The sequence below is a fragment of the Hylobates moloch genome, unplaced genomic scaffold, assembly GCF_009828535.3.
Source record: "Hylobates moloch isolate HMO894 unplaced genomic scaffold, HMol_V3 SCAFFOLD_2, whole genome shotgun sequence".
NCBI lineage: Eukaryota > Metazoa > Chordata > Mammalia > Primates > Hylobatidae > Hylobates > Hylobates moloch.
Genome location: NW_026652277.1, coordinates 105,225,281 through 105,239,492, shown reverse-complemented (window position 1 = coordinate 105,239,492; position 14,212 = coordinate 105,225,281). Strand labels below are relative to the sequence as shown.

Below are 14,212 nucleotides of genomic sequence, written 5' to 3'. Positions count from 1 at the left end.
AAAAGTCCCAGTAAGATGCCCAAATTATAATTCATAGTAACTACTTCAGTTGCCAAAAGAATTGAATTTGTATTTTCCATTTCATTGTATTCCTTTCTCAGTAGAAATATGGTATCAGAGAGAAGCAAATTGTTGATTTCAAGGGACATTTTGTCAAAACTTGAAGACCTAGATAGATTCAATTTTTCTAATACCGGAGGGAAAATGTGAAGCTCTGTAAAAGTTTTTTTTGTTTTTGTTTTTCTTAACAGACATTATAAATACCTAGTTTTAAAAAAATTCAGAGATTACAAAGAGATATTTAATGAAAAGGAAAGCTCTTCCCCATCTCAGTTTCCTCTGTGGGTATCTATTAATCCCAATATCAGTGTTTTATTCACCCTCCTAGAGATGTTCTACGCATTTGTAAACAGACTATACATATTTTACATTGTTTTCACTTCTTACTTTTTTTTTTTTTCTTAATGTATTTTATGTTCCTTTAATATGAATGCATCTAGGGCTGGCTTTTTATTTTTATTGTTCCATTGTATTCTTTTTTTTTCTTAAATCAGCTTCATTGAGGGATAATTACATACAATACTTATTTAAACATATAATTTCACCATATTTAAACATATAATTTGGTGAGTTTTGGCAAAGATATGCAAGTTGTATAACTACCTCCACAATTATGATATAGAGCTGTTTTTCTGGGGTTTTTTATTTCTATTGATTTTTTTTGCTTTACTTTTATCTATGTTATTTTCTTTTATTCTGCTTGCTTTGGATTTAGTTTGCTCTACTTTTTCTAGTTTCTTAAAAGAGAAGCTCAGATTATTGATTTAAAACCTCTTTTCTAATGTAAACATTTCATGTTATAGATTTTTCTGCTTTAGCTACATCCAACAAATTTACTAGTAAGGCAGCAATGTGGTGCAGCGCCAGGACTCCCCTTGTTTGCTCTTCTCTCAGACATCACAGTCCTTCACTGACTATTGTCCAGTTTCATAAAATCAGTGTTTCATCTATTTTTCTGGCTTTCTGATTATTTAAGGCAGAAGAGTAAATCCAATCTTCTTTTGGCTGGAAATGGAAGATTTTTTTTTTTTAAGCCTTTAGAATGACATTTACTTTCTTTCTAAACAATGATTAAATAAAAACCTGTGTAGTTTCATAATTTCATAACTGTGCACACATATCCATAGGATCAAGTAAATCATAGTACTCTTAAGGGTGTATAATAAGACTTTGGAGACAGATCAGAATTTAAGCTCTGGTTTTACCACTTTTAACCAGCTATGTTCAAGTTAATTTATCTTTTTTTAAATATTGAAAAACTTACGAGGTTTTCAAACATGCACAAAACAGGGAACAGTATAATTAACCCCCATATGTTCATTACACATATTCAAGAGTCATCAAGATATTGCCATATTTGCTGCATCATCTCTCTTCGTTGTCCCACTTCCCTCATCTGTAAAATAAAAGATAAAAGCACATATGAGTATTAAATGAGTTAATGCCTGTGAAGTGTGTGAAGCTGTGCCTGTCAGATAGTGAGTGCTTTAGAAGCATTTGCTATGTTAAATGATTGATTAAAACTTCTTGAGCACACACAGGAGTGATAAATGTGTTGATTGGGAATTTGGAGTGGTGAGTCACGTTCTGATTGTTCTGGGAGGTTTTATGCATAAAAATTTTTAGATTTTTTTTTTTTTTTTTTTAATTTTACAGACAGTCTTACTCTGTTACCCAGGCTGAAGTGCAATCATCATAGTTCATTGTAACTTTGAACACCTGGGCCTAAGCTACCCTTCTCCTTTAGCCTTCTAAGTAGCTAGAACTACAAGCATGCACCACCACACCTGACTAACTTATTTATTTATTTTTTTTATTTTTTTGAGACAGAGTTTTGCTCTCGTCACCCAGACTAGAGTACAATGTCGTGACCTCGGCTCACTGCAACCTCCGCCTCCCAGGTTCAAGCCATTCTCCTGCCTCAGCCTCCCAAATAGCTGGGATTACAGGCATGCACCACCATACCTTGCTAATTTTTTGTATTTTTAGTAGAATCAGGGTTTCACCATGTTGGCCAGGGTGGTCTAGAACTCCTGGCCTCAAGTGTTCCATCCGCCTTGGCCTCCCAAAGTGCTGGGATTGCAGGTGTGAGCCACCACATTCAGCCGCCTGACTAATTTTTTTAAAAAAATTTTGGAGAGACAGTGTCTTGATATGTTGCCCAGGCTAGTCTCAAGCTCCTGGCCTCAAGCAGTCTTCCCATCTCAGCCTCCCAAAGTGCTGAAATTACAGGCATGAGCCATTGTGCTGGGGGTATTTTTACATTTTTAAATTTTGATTTCTGATACAGTAAATACTAGCAGATACCACTTACGTGAATGCTATTACTTGAGGAGTCACAAGATCAATTTCATTAAGACAATGTCAAAATTTTGAGTTCTAATTTATCCTTGCTCGAAATTTTTAACTTTTAACTTATCTTTGCCCTAATACCAAAGGCCATACTCCACAGTTTTGACAAAGTATGGAGGCATGACCTAGTTGATTCTTAGAAGTCTTAATTCTTAGAATAGAGAAATAATGTTTCCCGTTTTTTTTTGCAGTTCACCTAATGTTGCCAAAAAATTTCATGTTGGACATTTGCGTTCTACCATCATAGGTAAGTGTTTAATTTCACATAAAATACTAAACGTTTCTCTGAGGAAGTATTTGATAGTTCGATTTAATGTTTTAATGCTTAAATAACAAAATAGCAAAAAACAAAAAGTTTAAATTTATATGAGCCTCCTGCCAATTCAATATTACATGAAATGGACGACATTGGTTACACTGTTTTGTGGAAACACAAAATTGATTTCAAAACCAAAAGATTAACTGAGAAACTAATTTTAACTGCTATATATGTTATGATTTTTAACTTTCTAAAAATAAGTATAAATATGGAGAAGACCTGAAAGATGCAAAAGTAAAAATAGTTATGTGGGGATGTATAATCTTTCAGATTTTTTTGTTCATTTATTTTGTGGTTTTTTTGTCACCTAGGCCAGAGTGCAGTGGCGCGATCTCGGCTCACTGCAACCTCTGCCTCCCAGGTTCAAAGGATTCTCCTGCCTCAGCCTCTCAAGTTGCTGGGATTACAGGTGTGCGCCACCATGCCTGGCTAATTTTTGTATTTTTAGTAGAGACAAGGTTTCTACTTAATAACAATTTTTGTCAAAATTACAAACCACAAATAACAATTTTTGTTAAAAATTCACCTCAGTCATGTGAGCACTTAGTGGAATGTTCAAGACTGGAAATTAAAACAAGACTATTTCTGGCCTGGCGTGGTGGCTCACACCTGTAATCCCAGCACTTTGGGAGGCTGAAGCAGGCAGATCATTTAAGGTCAGTTGTTCGAGACCAGCCTGCCCAACATGGTGAAACCCTATCTTTACTAAAACTACAAAAAATCAGCCGGTGTGGTGGTGTTGCACCTGTAATCCCAGCTACTCAGGAGGCTGAGGTGGGAGAATCTCTTGAACCCGGGAGGCAGAGATTGCAGTGAGCTGTGCACCACTGCACTGCAGCCTGGGCGACAGAGCTAGGTTCCGTCTCAAAAAAAAAGGAAAAAAAGACTATTTCAATAAATAGAGATTACTGCATAGTACTTCATAGTTGTGATGCTTCAGTGTATAATATACTTACGATTTTCATTTATTTAACATGTCATGCAGCAGGTCAATTTAAAAACTGAAATTAAAATTATATAATATTAGAATTGGAAGGGACTTTGGAGTTTATCTCAATCTCACTTCCAGTGTAGAAATCTGGCCTGTTGCATGCTTAAGAGAAAGTTGTTTAACCTGTACTTCAATACTTTTCAGAATTGGAGAAACTAGTACTTGTGACATAGATTGTTGTGGGGTCAGCTCTTACTGTTCTTGAGCAGCATTTTAAGAGAAGAAATGACAGGATTTGATGAAAAAGTATAAGAAATACACAGTATAAAAAAAGCTATATGAGTAAGTCAAAAGTATAGGAGTGAGTAAATGATGGGTAGGGTATGATAAAGTTGTTTTCACAGTTGAGGGAAATATTTGGACCAGTTAGAGATAATATTTGAGAACTTACCATGCTGTGTCTTCATGTATTGTATCATTCAATTTTATAACAGCCCAGTTTGGTAAATACTGTTAACTCTGGTTTATGGACGAAGAAATTCAGCAACCAAAAGTAACTTTCCCAAGATCCCAAAGTATTGTAGCCAGGATTTAAAATTAGACAGTCTAATTCCAGAAGTCTAGGTTCAAACATTTAATTGGATTTGTGATATAACAGGGGGCTGAAAAAAAAATAGGAATATGCCATCTGTGTACCAGCTGGAAAAACTGGGGTTCCAATTGCAGGGACTTTATAGATTGGGAAAGTCTAGAAGTAGGGAAGCTGGAAAAGAAGATAGCTGCAGTAGTTTAAGTCAGGTGTGGATATTGGTGAGGGTTTATTTGCAAAAAACTAAATCCATTCTTAGTAAAGGCAGGAGAGGATTTATTATAGGATATTGAATGGTTTACAAAGTTGTTGGAGGGCTGCAGAAGCTTTGGATTAAGCTGACATAAATAACTCCCAAAACTGCACTATGAAACTTTGTCATCAAGGGAGCTTCTGCCTCTTCTGCAATCACTTGCACTGCTCTAGAACCATGCTGCCACTGCCATGGTCAAGAAAATGCCACTACTCCTGCCATGCCACCTAGAATCCATACAGGCATAAGAGGCAGACCCATATACTTTCAATTTCTTTGGTGGTCATCATGGAATACTAGGACCTCTGTTCATGGTGTCACAAAAAAAACAAAGCCCCCACCACTGTGCTTGTCATAAAAAAATAGAAGTAGCTCCGCTTCCAAATCTTACACAGACTGTATCTGATTGCCCAAACCTGGAAGACTTCTGGAACTCTAACCACAAGAGACTCTGGGAATTGTACTTTTTAGGTTTTCAGCCTCGGCAGTAGATGAGGGCACCCAAGAAGGAAAGCAGAATAGATGTCGAGTATGAAACCAGCCTCAGCAGTATGGGAAAGTGAAGGCCTTAGGGAGCAGGCATGCATAGGGTAGATGTTAGTGATTAAAAGGAGATAGAATGAGCTATTTAGAAAACACAAAAAGGGAAAATACAACAGTGAGGCTTCGGTTCTTAGGGCACAGACAAATATATTTCTTGCTAATTACTGGGTTTTTTTTTCTCTTCTTGAAATTGACTAGAATAGCAATTACTCTAACATGTCCTCAAATCCTGTTAATAATGTAGATGAAAGTTCTGTTACTGTGAAAATGTGAGATTCTTTGGAATAACTGCCCTACAAGTAATTTCTTACTCCCTTTCCATAACATATATGAAAACACAATGATGAATGTTTTAGTAAAAACATTGAGTTGGTAAATTTAGTGAAAAGAATTTTCTATGTATGCTTTGATAATAGAGAAGTACATGGTTCTTATGTCAAAAATGGTAACAAGAATGAGAAACTGTATACTTTATTGATTACTAGGAAATTTTATAGCAAATCTCAAAGAAGCTTTAGGACATCAAGTAATAAGAATAAATTACCTTGGTGATTGGGGCATGCAGTTTGGTAAGTACGCTTGAGATTTTATTTTTCATTTCATTGTAAAATTCAATTTGTAAAAACTTTGATCTGGACAGAATATAGGCAGAATCTCGTTGGATGAAGTAGTATGTCCTACCTATTTTTTTTTTTTCCTAATGGTTCTTTTGCATAAAATCTTCTATTTATTTGAGTAATTCTCACCACACAAGTTACCTTTGGGGAAGGTAACTTCACACATTCAAAGAAGACCTGGACCAGGCATGGTGTTTCACTCCTGTAATGCCAACACTTTGGGAGGCCAAGGTGGGTGGATCACTTGAGCCCAGGAATTTGAGACCAGCCTGAGCAACGTGGCAAAACCCTGTCTTTACAAAATACAAAAAAATTAGCCAGACATGGTGGCATGCCCTTGTAGTCCTAGCTACTCAGAAGCCTGAGGTAAGAGGATCGTGTTAGCTCAGGAGGTCAAGGCTGCAGTCCACTGCACTGCAGCATGGGTGACAGAGCAGGACCTTGTCTCAAGAAAGAAACCCCAGAGTAGGACCTGATATAGGCTTTTGTGGTTTTAATAAAGAGAAATTGCCTACTTTTATTAGTTAAATGTAGAAGTGAGTATACAGGGAAGAGGTAAGTCTAACTGTGTACACCCTTCTCAACCACAGCCCTGCCATTTTTCAATCTAAGGACATCCAGCCTCCCTGGGCCATCCTACATGAGGTAGGATCCACTATTATACCATAGCCAGTGGCCCAGAAGATAAGCAAAGGGTGACACTTTGTCTTCCCCTTTAACCGTACAGTGAGGGATAGGAGTGGGTTGGGGAAAGTCCAAAAGGAAAAGAGAAAAAGAGAGGAGTGCGATCCAAACAGTTAAGTACTACCACAAATTATCTCTCATATAATGAGTTTACTCAGAACCATTCCTAACTCATGTAAACCAGTAATCAAGGTGTGAGAGGGCAAGGTAAATGAAGTTGTTATGGTAGTGAAGGATGGGGTAGATTGTGAAATACAAACTTTAAAAAGATATCTGGTGTTACCACCATGTGTATTTTAAGAAACAGCTCTAGTTATCACTTCTATAAAGCATTCTCTGACACACAGACATACCCTTGCCCATCTTCTTACATCACCAATTTCTTGGTATCCAGCTCTACTCAAATACGGTAAGGCTCCTGTCTTATGTTCTTATTTGTGTGCTTCCCTGCCCTACTAGGCATGTTCCTTGAAGGCGTGGACTTAATTTTTTTTTTTTTTTTTTTTTTTTTTTTTTGCGTGAACCCAGGAGGCAGAGCTTGCAGTGAGCCGAGATTGTGCCACTGCACTCCAGCCTGGGTTCACGCCATTCTCCTGCCTCAGCCTCTCCGAGTAGCTGGGACTACAGGCGCCCGCCACCACTCCCAGCTAATTTTTTTTTTTGTATTTTTAGTAGAGATGGGGTTTCACCGTGGTCTCAATCTCCTGACCTCGTGATCTGCCTGCCTCGGCCTCCCAAAGTGCTGGGATTACAAGCGTGAGCCACTGCGCTCTGCCAGCGTGGACTTAATTTTTGTATCTACAATGCTTGTCACATAAGAAGCACTCTAAAAAGAGTAGACCTTGAACCTGTTAACAGTACCATTACTATTCACTATGGAAGAATCAGAATACATGCCCTGCGTTTAAAAAATCAACCTGTAGTTCACAACAGCTGGTAGTCAGAGGGCGAGGCCCTAGGCTCAATAGTCAGACTTAATAGATGGCACTGATTTTTATTAGTTTGACTGACTTAGACATTTCAGAGGCATTAGCAAATACGTGATTAGGGTATTCATTAAATTTTAGCTGCAGGATTTCGTTATAGCAGTTTTTTCTCTAAAGGACTGCTATGGTTAATGATCTGTCAACATTTCCATTATAACCATCATTGTTAAAGAATAATTTTGCTGTTTCAGCTATCTCCATTTGAAAGTTGGCAGTTTCTAAGCACAGAATTAGTTTTTGAAAATGTATTAGGCTGAATGTTAAATGGAATTGGCCCTTTTCCCATTTTTGTGTTTTGGAACACTGAGCATCTTTCCACACACTACTCCAACCACCCTGAATTATAATCACATTTGCTCTTGCTTGAAAGTGAATAGAGCTTCAGTCATCTTTCTTGTTCCTAGGTTCCAAAGTATTGTATGTTCTTGTGTCCTGTGTTCAGTCACGTCCCACTTTCTACTGAACCTTGAATAGAAAAATGTGTATCAGTCAAGCCCTTTAGATCTGAAGCTTGGTAATTGATATAGTTATAGAAATAAATTGTGTTTTTTTTTTTTTCTTTCCGAGGTGGAGTCTCGCTCTGTCACCCAGGCTGGGATGCAGTGGCACCATCTCAGCTTGCTGCAACCTCTGCCTGCCAGGTTCAAGTGATTCTCCTGCCTCAGCCTCCCGAGTAGCTGGGATCATAGGCATGCACCACCATGCCAGGCTAATTTTGTATTTTTAGTAGAGACAGGGTTTTGCCATGTTGATCAGGCTGGTGTCGAACTCCTGACCTCGAGTGATCCGCCCACCTCGGCCTCCCAAAGTGCTGGGATTACCGGAGTGAGCCATCACCCCCGGCCAATAAATTGTTTTTTTTGTTTTTGTTTTTGTTTTTGTTTTGAGACAGAATTTGCTCTTGTTGCCCAGGCTGGAGTGCAATGGTGGGATCTCGGCCCACTGCAACCTCCGCCTCCCAGGTTCGAGCGATTCTCCTGTCTCACTCTCCCTAGTAGCTGGGTTTACAGGCATGTGCCACCACGCCAGGCTAATTTTGTATTTAGTAGAGACAGGGTTTCTCCTTGTTAGTCAGGCTGGTCTCGAACTCCCGACCTCAGGTGATCCACCCACCTTGGCCTCCCAAAGTGCTGGGATTACAGGCATGAGCCACTGCACCCAGCCGTAAATTGGTTTTTAAAGTAATAAAAATAATGTTCCTCTTTTTTTTTTTTATTATACTTTAAGTTTTAGGGTACATGTGCACAACATGCAGGTTTGTTACATATGTATACATGTGCCATGTTGGTGTGCTGCACCCGTTAACTCGTCATTTAACATTAGGTATATCTCCTAATGCTATCCTCCCCCCTCCCAACGAATGTTCCTCTTAACCCAGGCTGCATATATCCTTTCCAACAGAAGTTATGATCATCTTTATGCAGAATATCTTGAGTCTACATACTCCCAGACTGTACAAGGAATTTTAATATGTAGTTTACCAACCTCAGTTAGTTTTTGGTGTTTGGTTTTTTTTTTAGGTTCAAATTAAGACTATCCCTGAACTCTGAATTTATCATCAAAAACTAAAAAATTATACACAGTCAAATTAAAGATTTTTGTTGCTTGTCTACCTTGAACCTGAGGAATAATCAAGGATGTTCCAAGTTTTACCTTGCTGTTTTCCTCCAATTATTTAAGAACTAATATAACAACAAAACCATTGCTGTCTTCGCATTAATGCCTACAAGTTTAAAAAGAAAGTTCGAAAACACTTTCCATCAGTTTTTTAAATAAATTTTGAGTGCCTAGTGTCTAGCTTCATGATGTCACTTCAACAGAGTAGATGCTTAATAAATGTTTATTTTTTAATGTCTGCTAAGGTGGTGTTCAGCACTGTTAGTACAAAGATAAATTAGTCCTAGACTCTACCTTTGATGAGCTCATAACCTATTGGTTTCTGTGAACTTAATTTCAGTGATCTATTCAGTATGTTGAATTCATGATTAAATCTATTGAATTTGACTTGTGTCAGTTTATGGGGTCATAGAAGGTAAAAGTGTGTTTTGTAATAGTTCTCAGGATACATAATATGACAGGTTGCTCTTTTTATAGAATTATGCCTATTCCCTGTCATGCCTATTCTCTGTTGTTCAACTTTATAATTTTTCATTTACGGATTATCATGGTAGGTCTTCTGGGAACTGGCTTCCAGCTGTTTGGCTATGAGGAAAAACTGCAGTCCAATCCTCTACAGCATCTCTTTGAAGTAAGTTGGCAAGAAAACATTTCAAAAATTTTTCAGAGTACTATGTAGCTTAGTAACATATTTTTAATCCCAGAGGTTTATTTTTCTTTATTTTGAGACAGGGTCTCTCTCTGTTGCCCAGGCTGGAGTGCAGTGGTGCAATCGCAGCTCACTGCAACCTCTGCCTCCTGGGTTCAAGCAATTCTCATGCCTCAGCCTCCCAAGTAGCTGGGACTACAGGCATATACCACCATAACCAGCTAATTTTTGTATTTTTAGTAGAGATGGGGTTTCTCCATGTTGGCCAGGCAAGGTCTCAAACTCCTGACCTCAGGTAATCTACCCACCTTGGCCTCCCAAAGTGCTGGGATTACAGGCGTGAGTCACCACGTCCAGCCTCCAGAGGTTTAAAAAATATGTTCTTTAAAACAAGGAACCAAAACATAATTGAAAATGTTGCTTTTGGCTGGGCACAGTGACTCACACTTGCATCCCAGCACTTTGGGAGGCCAAGGCAGGAGGATTGCTTGACACCAGGAGTTCAAGGCCAGTTTGGGCAACATAATGAGACCTGGCCTCTATAAAGTAATAAAATATTAGCCAGGCACAGTGGCCTGTGCCTGTAGTCCTAGTTACTGGGGAGACTGAGGCAGGAGGATTGCTAGACCCCAGGAGTTCAAGGCTACAGTGAGCTGTAGTCACGACACTGCACTCCAGCCTGGACAACAGAGCAAGACCCTGTCTCAGAAAGAAAGAAAATGTTGCACTTATTTTACTAGGTTATTTTTATTTCCTAATCTAAGATTTTTTAAATGTTCTTTTAGTTGATTTGGGACAGTATTTCTTCAGGTATAGAGTCTTTCTAGAATAAACATGCAAGATAATGATTCAACACAGAAATTTCTCAATTTTCTGTCAGTTAATATGTGCTGCAGTTTTTTTTGTGGTAATAACTATTACCAATTAGACTTGAAAAATGAATATCTTTGTTCTTTTTCTGGTATGGGGGACGGCATGTCTATTTCTCTCTGAAATTGTGTGTGCTTTTTCCATTTACATCTTTCACCTCATTTTCCTGGCTTTTGTCCAATGTGAATTTCTATCTACTCTATTTCATTTAGTCCCTTGGATACTTTGCTTCGTTATCTTCAGTTCTTCCTGAAGTTTATTAATAAAGCCCTTCCTGTCCAAACAATCTCCAGGGATGTATTTCCTTTTTCTTGTCCCTGTTGTTATCTCTGCCGTTTCTGGGCCTCACAGTGGAAACACAGATACGAAGTCAGCCATATTGGTGACAGATCAGGGGATCAGACTAAACATGTTCTGCTTGTGTGTGAGAAAGAGCACTTTCAAAAATAATGCTTTACTTCTCCAGCTTAAGCCACAGAGAGTGCTTCATCATTTTCCTGTTACGTGATTTTTTCCTGCAGCTAGCTTTGCAGTTAAATTGAACAAAAACATATTCCAGTTTTTTTTGTTTTTTTTTGAGGAGTCTCACACTGTTGCCCAGGCTGGAGTGCAATGGTGCGATCTTGGCTCACTGCAACCTCCGCCTCCTGGGTTGAAGCAATTCTCCTGCCTCAGCCTCACGAGTAGCTGGGATTACAGGTGCCCACCACCACCACACCCAGCTTTTTTTTATTTTTATTTTTATTTTTTTTGTATTTTTTAGTAGAGATGGGGTCTCACTGTGTTGGCCAGGCTGGTCTTGAACTCCTGATCTCATAATCCGCCCACCTCGACCTCCCAAAGTGCTGGGATTACAGGTGTTAGCTACCGCGCCTAGCCCATATTCCAGTTCTTAAAGACCTTTAAAGGTTTGCCATTTTCCCCTGAGTCCATGCCAATACTGCACTCTAAATGACTGCATTTTGATTTATCATGTTAAACAAAAGATTTTTTCTGTCTTTCCCATTAAGAGTTTTATTGATAGGTAGGAATTTAAAAATTAATAATTCTTCATGGTTGTCTATAAATAATGTTCCCTTAGTGCCTGGAGTTTTTACTGTATTTATTTATTTATTTTTACACTTGAATAATTTTACCTCAAGCTTAACCTTTCATGAGATCCAGGCCCACAGATGTTATATGTAAAAATGTTTATTTAGAAATAGAATGCTTGTTCCCTGGTGCCACAAAGAAATAGCACTTGAACATAAATTTGATTATCTCTGCAAGGCCATTTTTACTCTCTGCAGAAAGGGTACACTTGCCAGCAGTTTTGCCACGAGAGTACACTGAACAAAGGAGACGGTCATTTATAACTTGACACGTCCACCCTACTGCTGTGTCCGGTTTCCATTGGCTGGAACGGAACCTCACATTCTGTATTTGTCCCGATTGGCTAGCAACTTTAAACTTTTCAAAAGAGGCAAAGGCAGGGGAGAACAAAGGAAGCAGGAAGTAACTTGTGGAATGCTGAGAAAGGTAAAAACACCTCCAAATAAGGAAGAGGAACAGGCTATCACCTAATGCTTGCTTGGACCAATGTAAGCATGCCAGGGCAGATATTTAGGCTAAATTGTAGGAGCTAAGAACACAAAGTATATTGATTTCTTTATTACGGCTAGCAGATATTTAAGAATGTTAGCACAGGTCTTTGAATAAATTTTACTTCGAAGAGAAGTGACTATTTGTCCTTAATTAGATGGGGAGGAAAGTGTCTTTGAAGGGGAACCTCTACTTCACTTTTTACACAGAGACACCGCATGATGCAGAAAATACAAATACCTGCTTGGAGACCTTGTGTCATTGATTTAGAGTGCAGCATGACATGTGAGAGTTATTCTTTTTATCTTTCTTCTGCCCCACCTCAAAAGTTTTTATTTAATCTTACAAATAGTAAACCTTTGTCTTCTATGACATTTTATTTTTATCTTTTAATTATTTATTTATTTTTTATTTGAGACAGGATCTTACTCTGTTGCCCAGCCTGGAATATAGTGGCACAATCACGGCTCACTGCAGCCTTGACCTCCCAGGCTCAGGTGATTCTCCCACCTCAGCAACCCAAGTAGCTAGGACGACAAGTGCACACCAGCACACCCAACTAATTTTTTGATTTTTTGTAGAGATAGGGTCTCCCTATGTTGCCCAGGCTGGTCTCAAACTCTTGGGCTCAAACAATCCTCCTGCCTCAAACTCCCAAAGTGTTGGGATTATAGGTGTGAGCCACCACACCCAGCCTATTTTTTAATTTTTTAAATAGCAATAGGGTCTTGCTGTGCTGTCCAGGCAGGTCTCAAACTCCTAGCTTCACGCGATCCTCCCACCTCAACCTCCCAAAGTATTGGGATTACAGACATGAGCCATTGTGCCTGGCCATATATAGGTGTAGGTTTTGTGGGTTTTTTTGTGGAGGCAAAGTCTCACTATTGCTGAGGCTGTACAATATTTCAAATATTTCAGGAGAATCTGTTTTCAAACTCCACAGAAACCTAAGAATATATTTCTTTCTATGCAGTTTAATATGATTTCCTGCCTTTAGAGACTCAAAAATAGTGGAAGATCAACATCTATGTTAGAGGTTATTTACTGATCGGTACACATATGGAAGGAATAAGGGCAACAGAGTACTTCTATGAATAACTAAAAAGTCGAATAATAATGGTGTTGCTTTGATTAGTGTTCTTTTGCTGAATAGATTCACTGGGAAACTGCATTTAAAGACAAAAGAAGGCAAGTCAGATACACCCACTTTGCTATTTGTAATAGACGACAAGACCATTAGAGTACTCACTTGCTCTTTTCCTTCTGCTTTTGCAGGACAGAAAATATGCAAAGCCTAAAATGGCAGCCTACAGGTTATTATATCTTTATGCGAATTTTATAGACTATTTTCATTTTAAAATTACATTTGTCACTTTGGATTACTTTCAAAAACAACTGTTAGCATACATGAGGAATTTTTTTGAGCTTTAAACAAATGTTGATGTTATTCTGTTTCTAAAAGAAAATCTGAAAGTCAACAACTCAATTTATTTAATAATCGAAAGATGCCTTTGCTTGTCCTGCAACGTCACAAATAGCGTAGGTGGTAATACAGAATCTCTGCCCCATCGTTATTTCTGGTCACCTTTCTGGTGAAAGTCAGAGATAGTGATTCTAAGCTTGGAAAGTGCTTGGTGTATTTGTAAATAATGTTGGCTGATTTATTCGAAGGAAAACTTTAAGACGATCTGCATTTACTCTTTCTTATTTGTGAAAGTCTGTTTTCTCAAAGCTTTGATGGAACACTTGTTTTTTACCTTATCAAGTTGTAGTTAGTAGTGAGCTCTTTGAGAGGAAGGACCGTGTCTTCCTTATCTTCCTTATCCACAACCCTAAATACTATGGCTTGCAGTAAATGCCTGAATGAATCTGCTTTTATAGTTCTCTTTTGCCCCCTTCTCTAATTATATTTAAGTTGTGGAATATAAAATGTATTGTTTGTCCAGGAAATAAGTAACTATTATAGGATACACTAATTACCATTTGTCAGAATTTAACTTACATTGTTAACCTAGTTTACTGCGGAGGAAACCACAGGCCAAACCCAGGATTCTGGCACAGGTAGTCTGGCTCCTGAGTGCTCTATGCAGTGAATGCCCCCACACCCCCACTATAGAATGGCTTTATGAGCCATTGATTTCCATTGGTTTAATTATGTACA

General features: G+C 38.4%; 1 protein-coding gene across 4 annotated transcripts in view; it reads left to right on the top strand.

Moving 5' to 3' along the window:
• Positions 1-14,212, top strand: part of RARS2 (arginyl-tRNA synthetase 2, mitochondrial) — a 78,311-nt gene that overhangs the window by 40,106 nt on the left and 23,993 nt on the right. For all 4 annotated transcript variants that reach the window (XM_058435387.1, XM_032154964.2, XM_058435388.1 and 1 more), the window contains 3 exons: positions 2,604-2,659; positions 5,533-5,616; positions 9,506-9,582. In XM_058435387.1, coding sequence (XP_058291370.1) covers positions 2,604-2,659; positions 5,533-5,616; positions 9,506-9,582 — 217 coding nt within the window. The remainder of the gene's footprint in view (positions 1-2,603; positions 2,660-5,532; positions 5,617-9,505; positions 9,583-14,212) is intronic.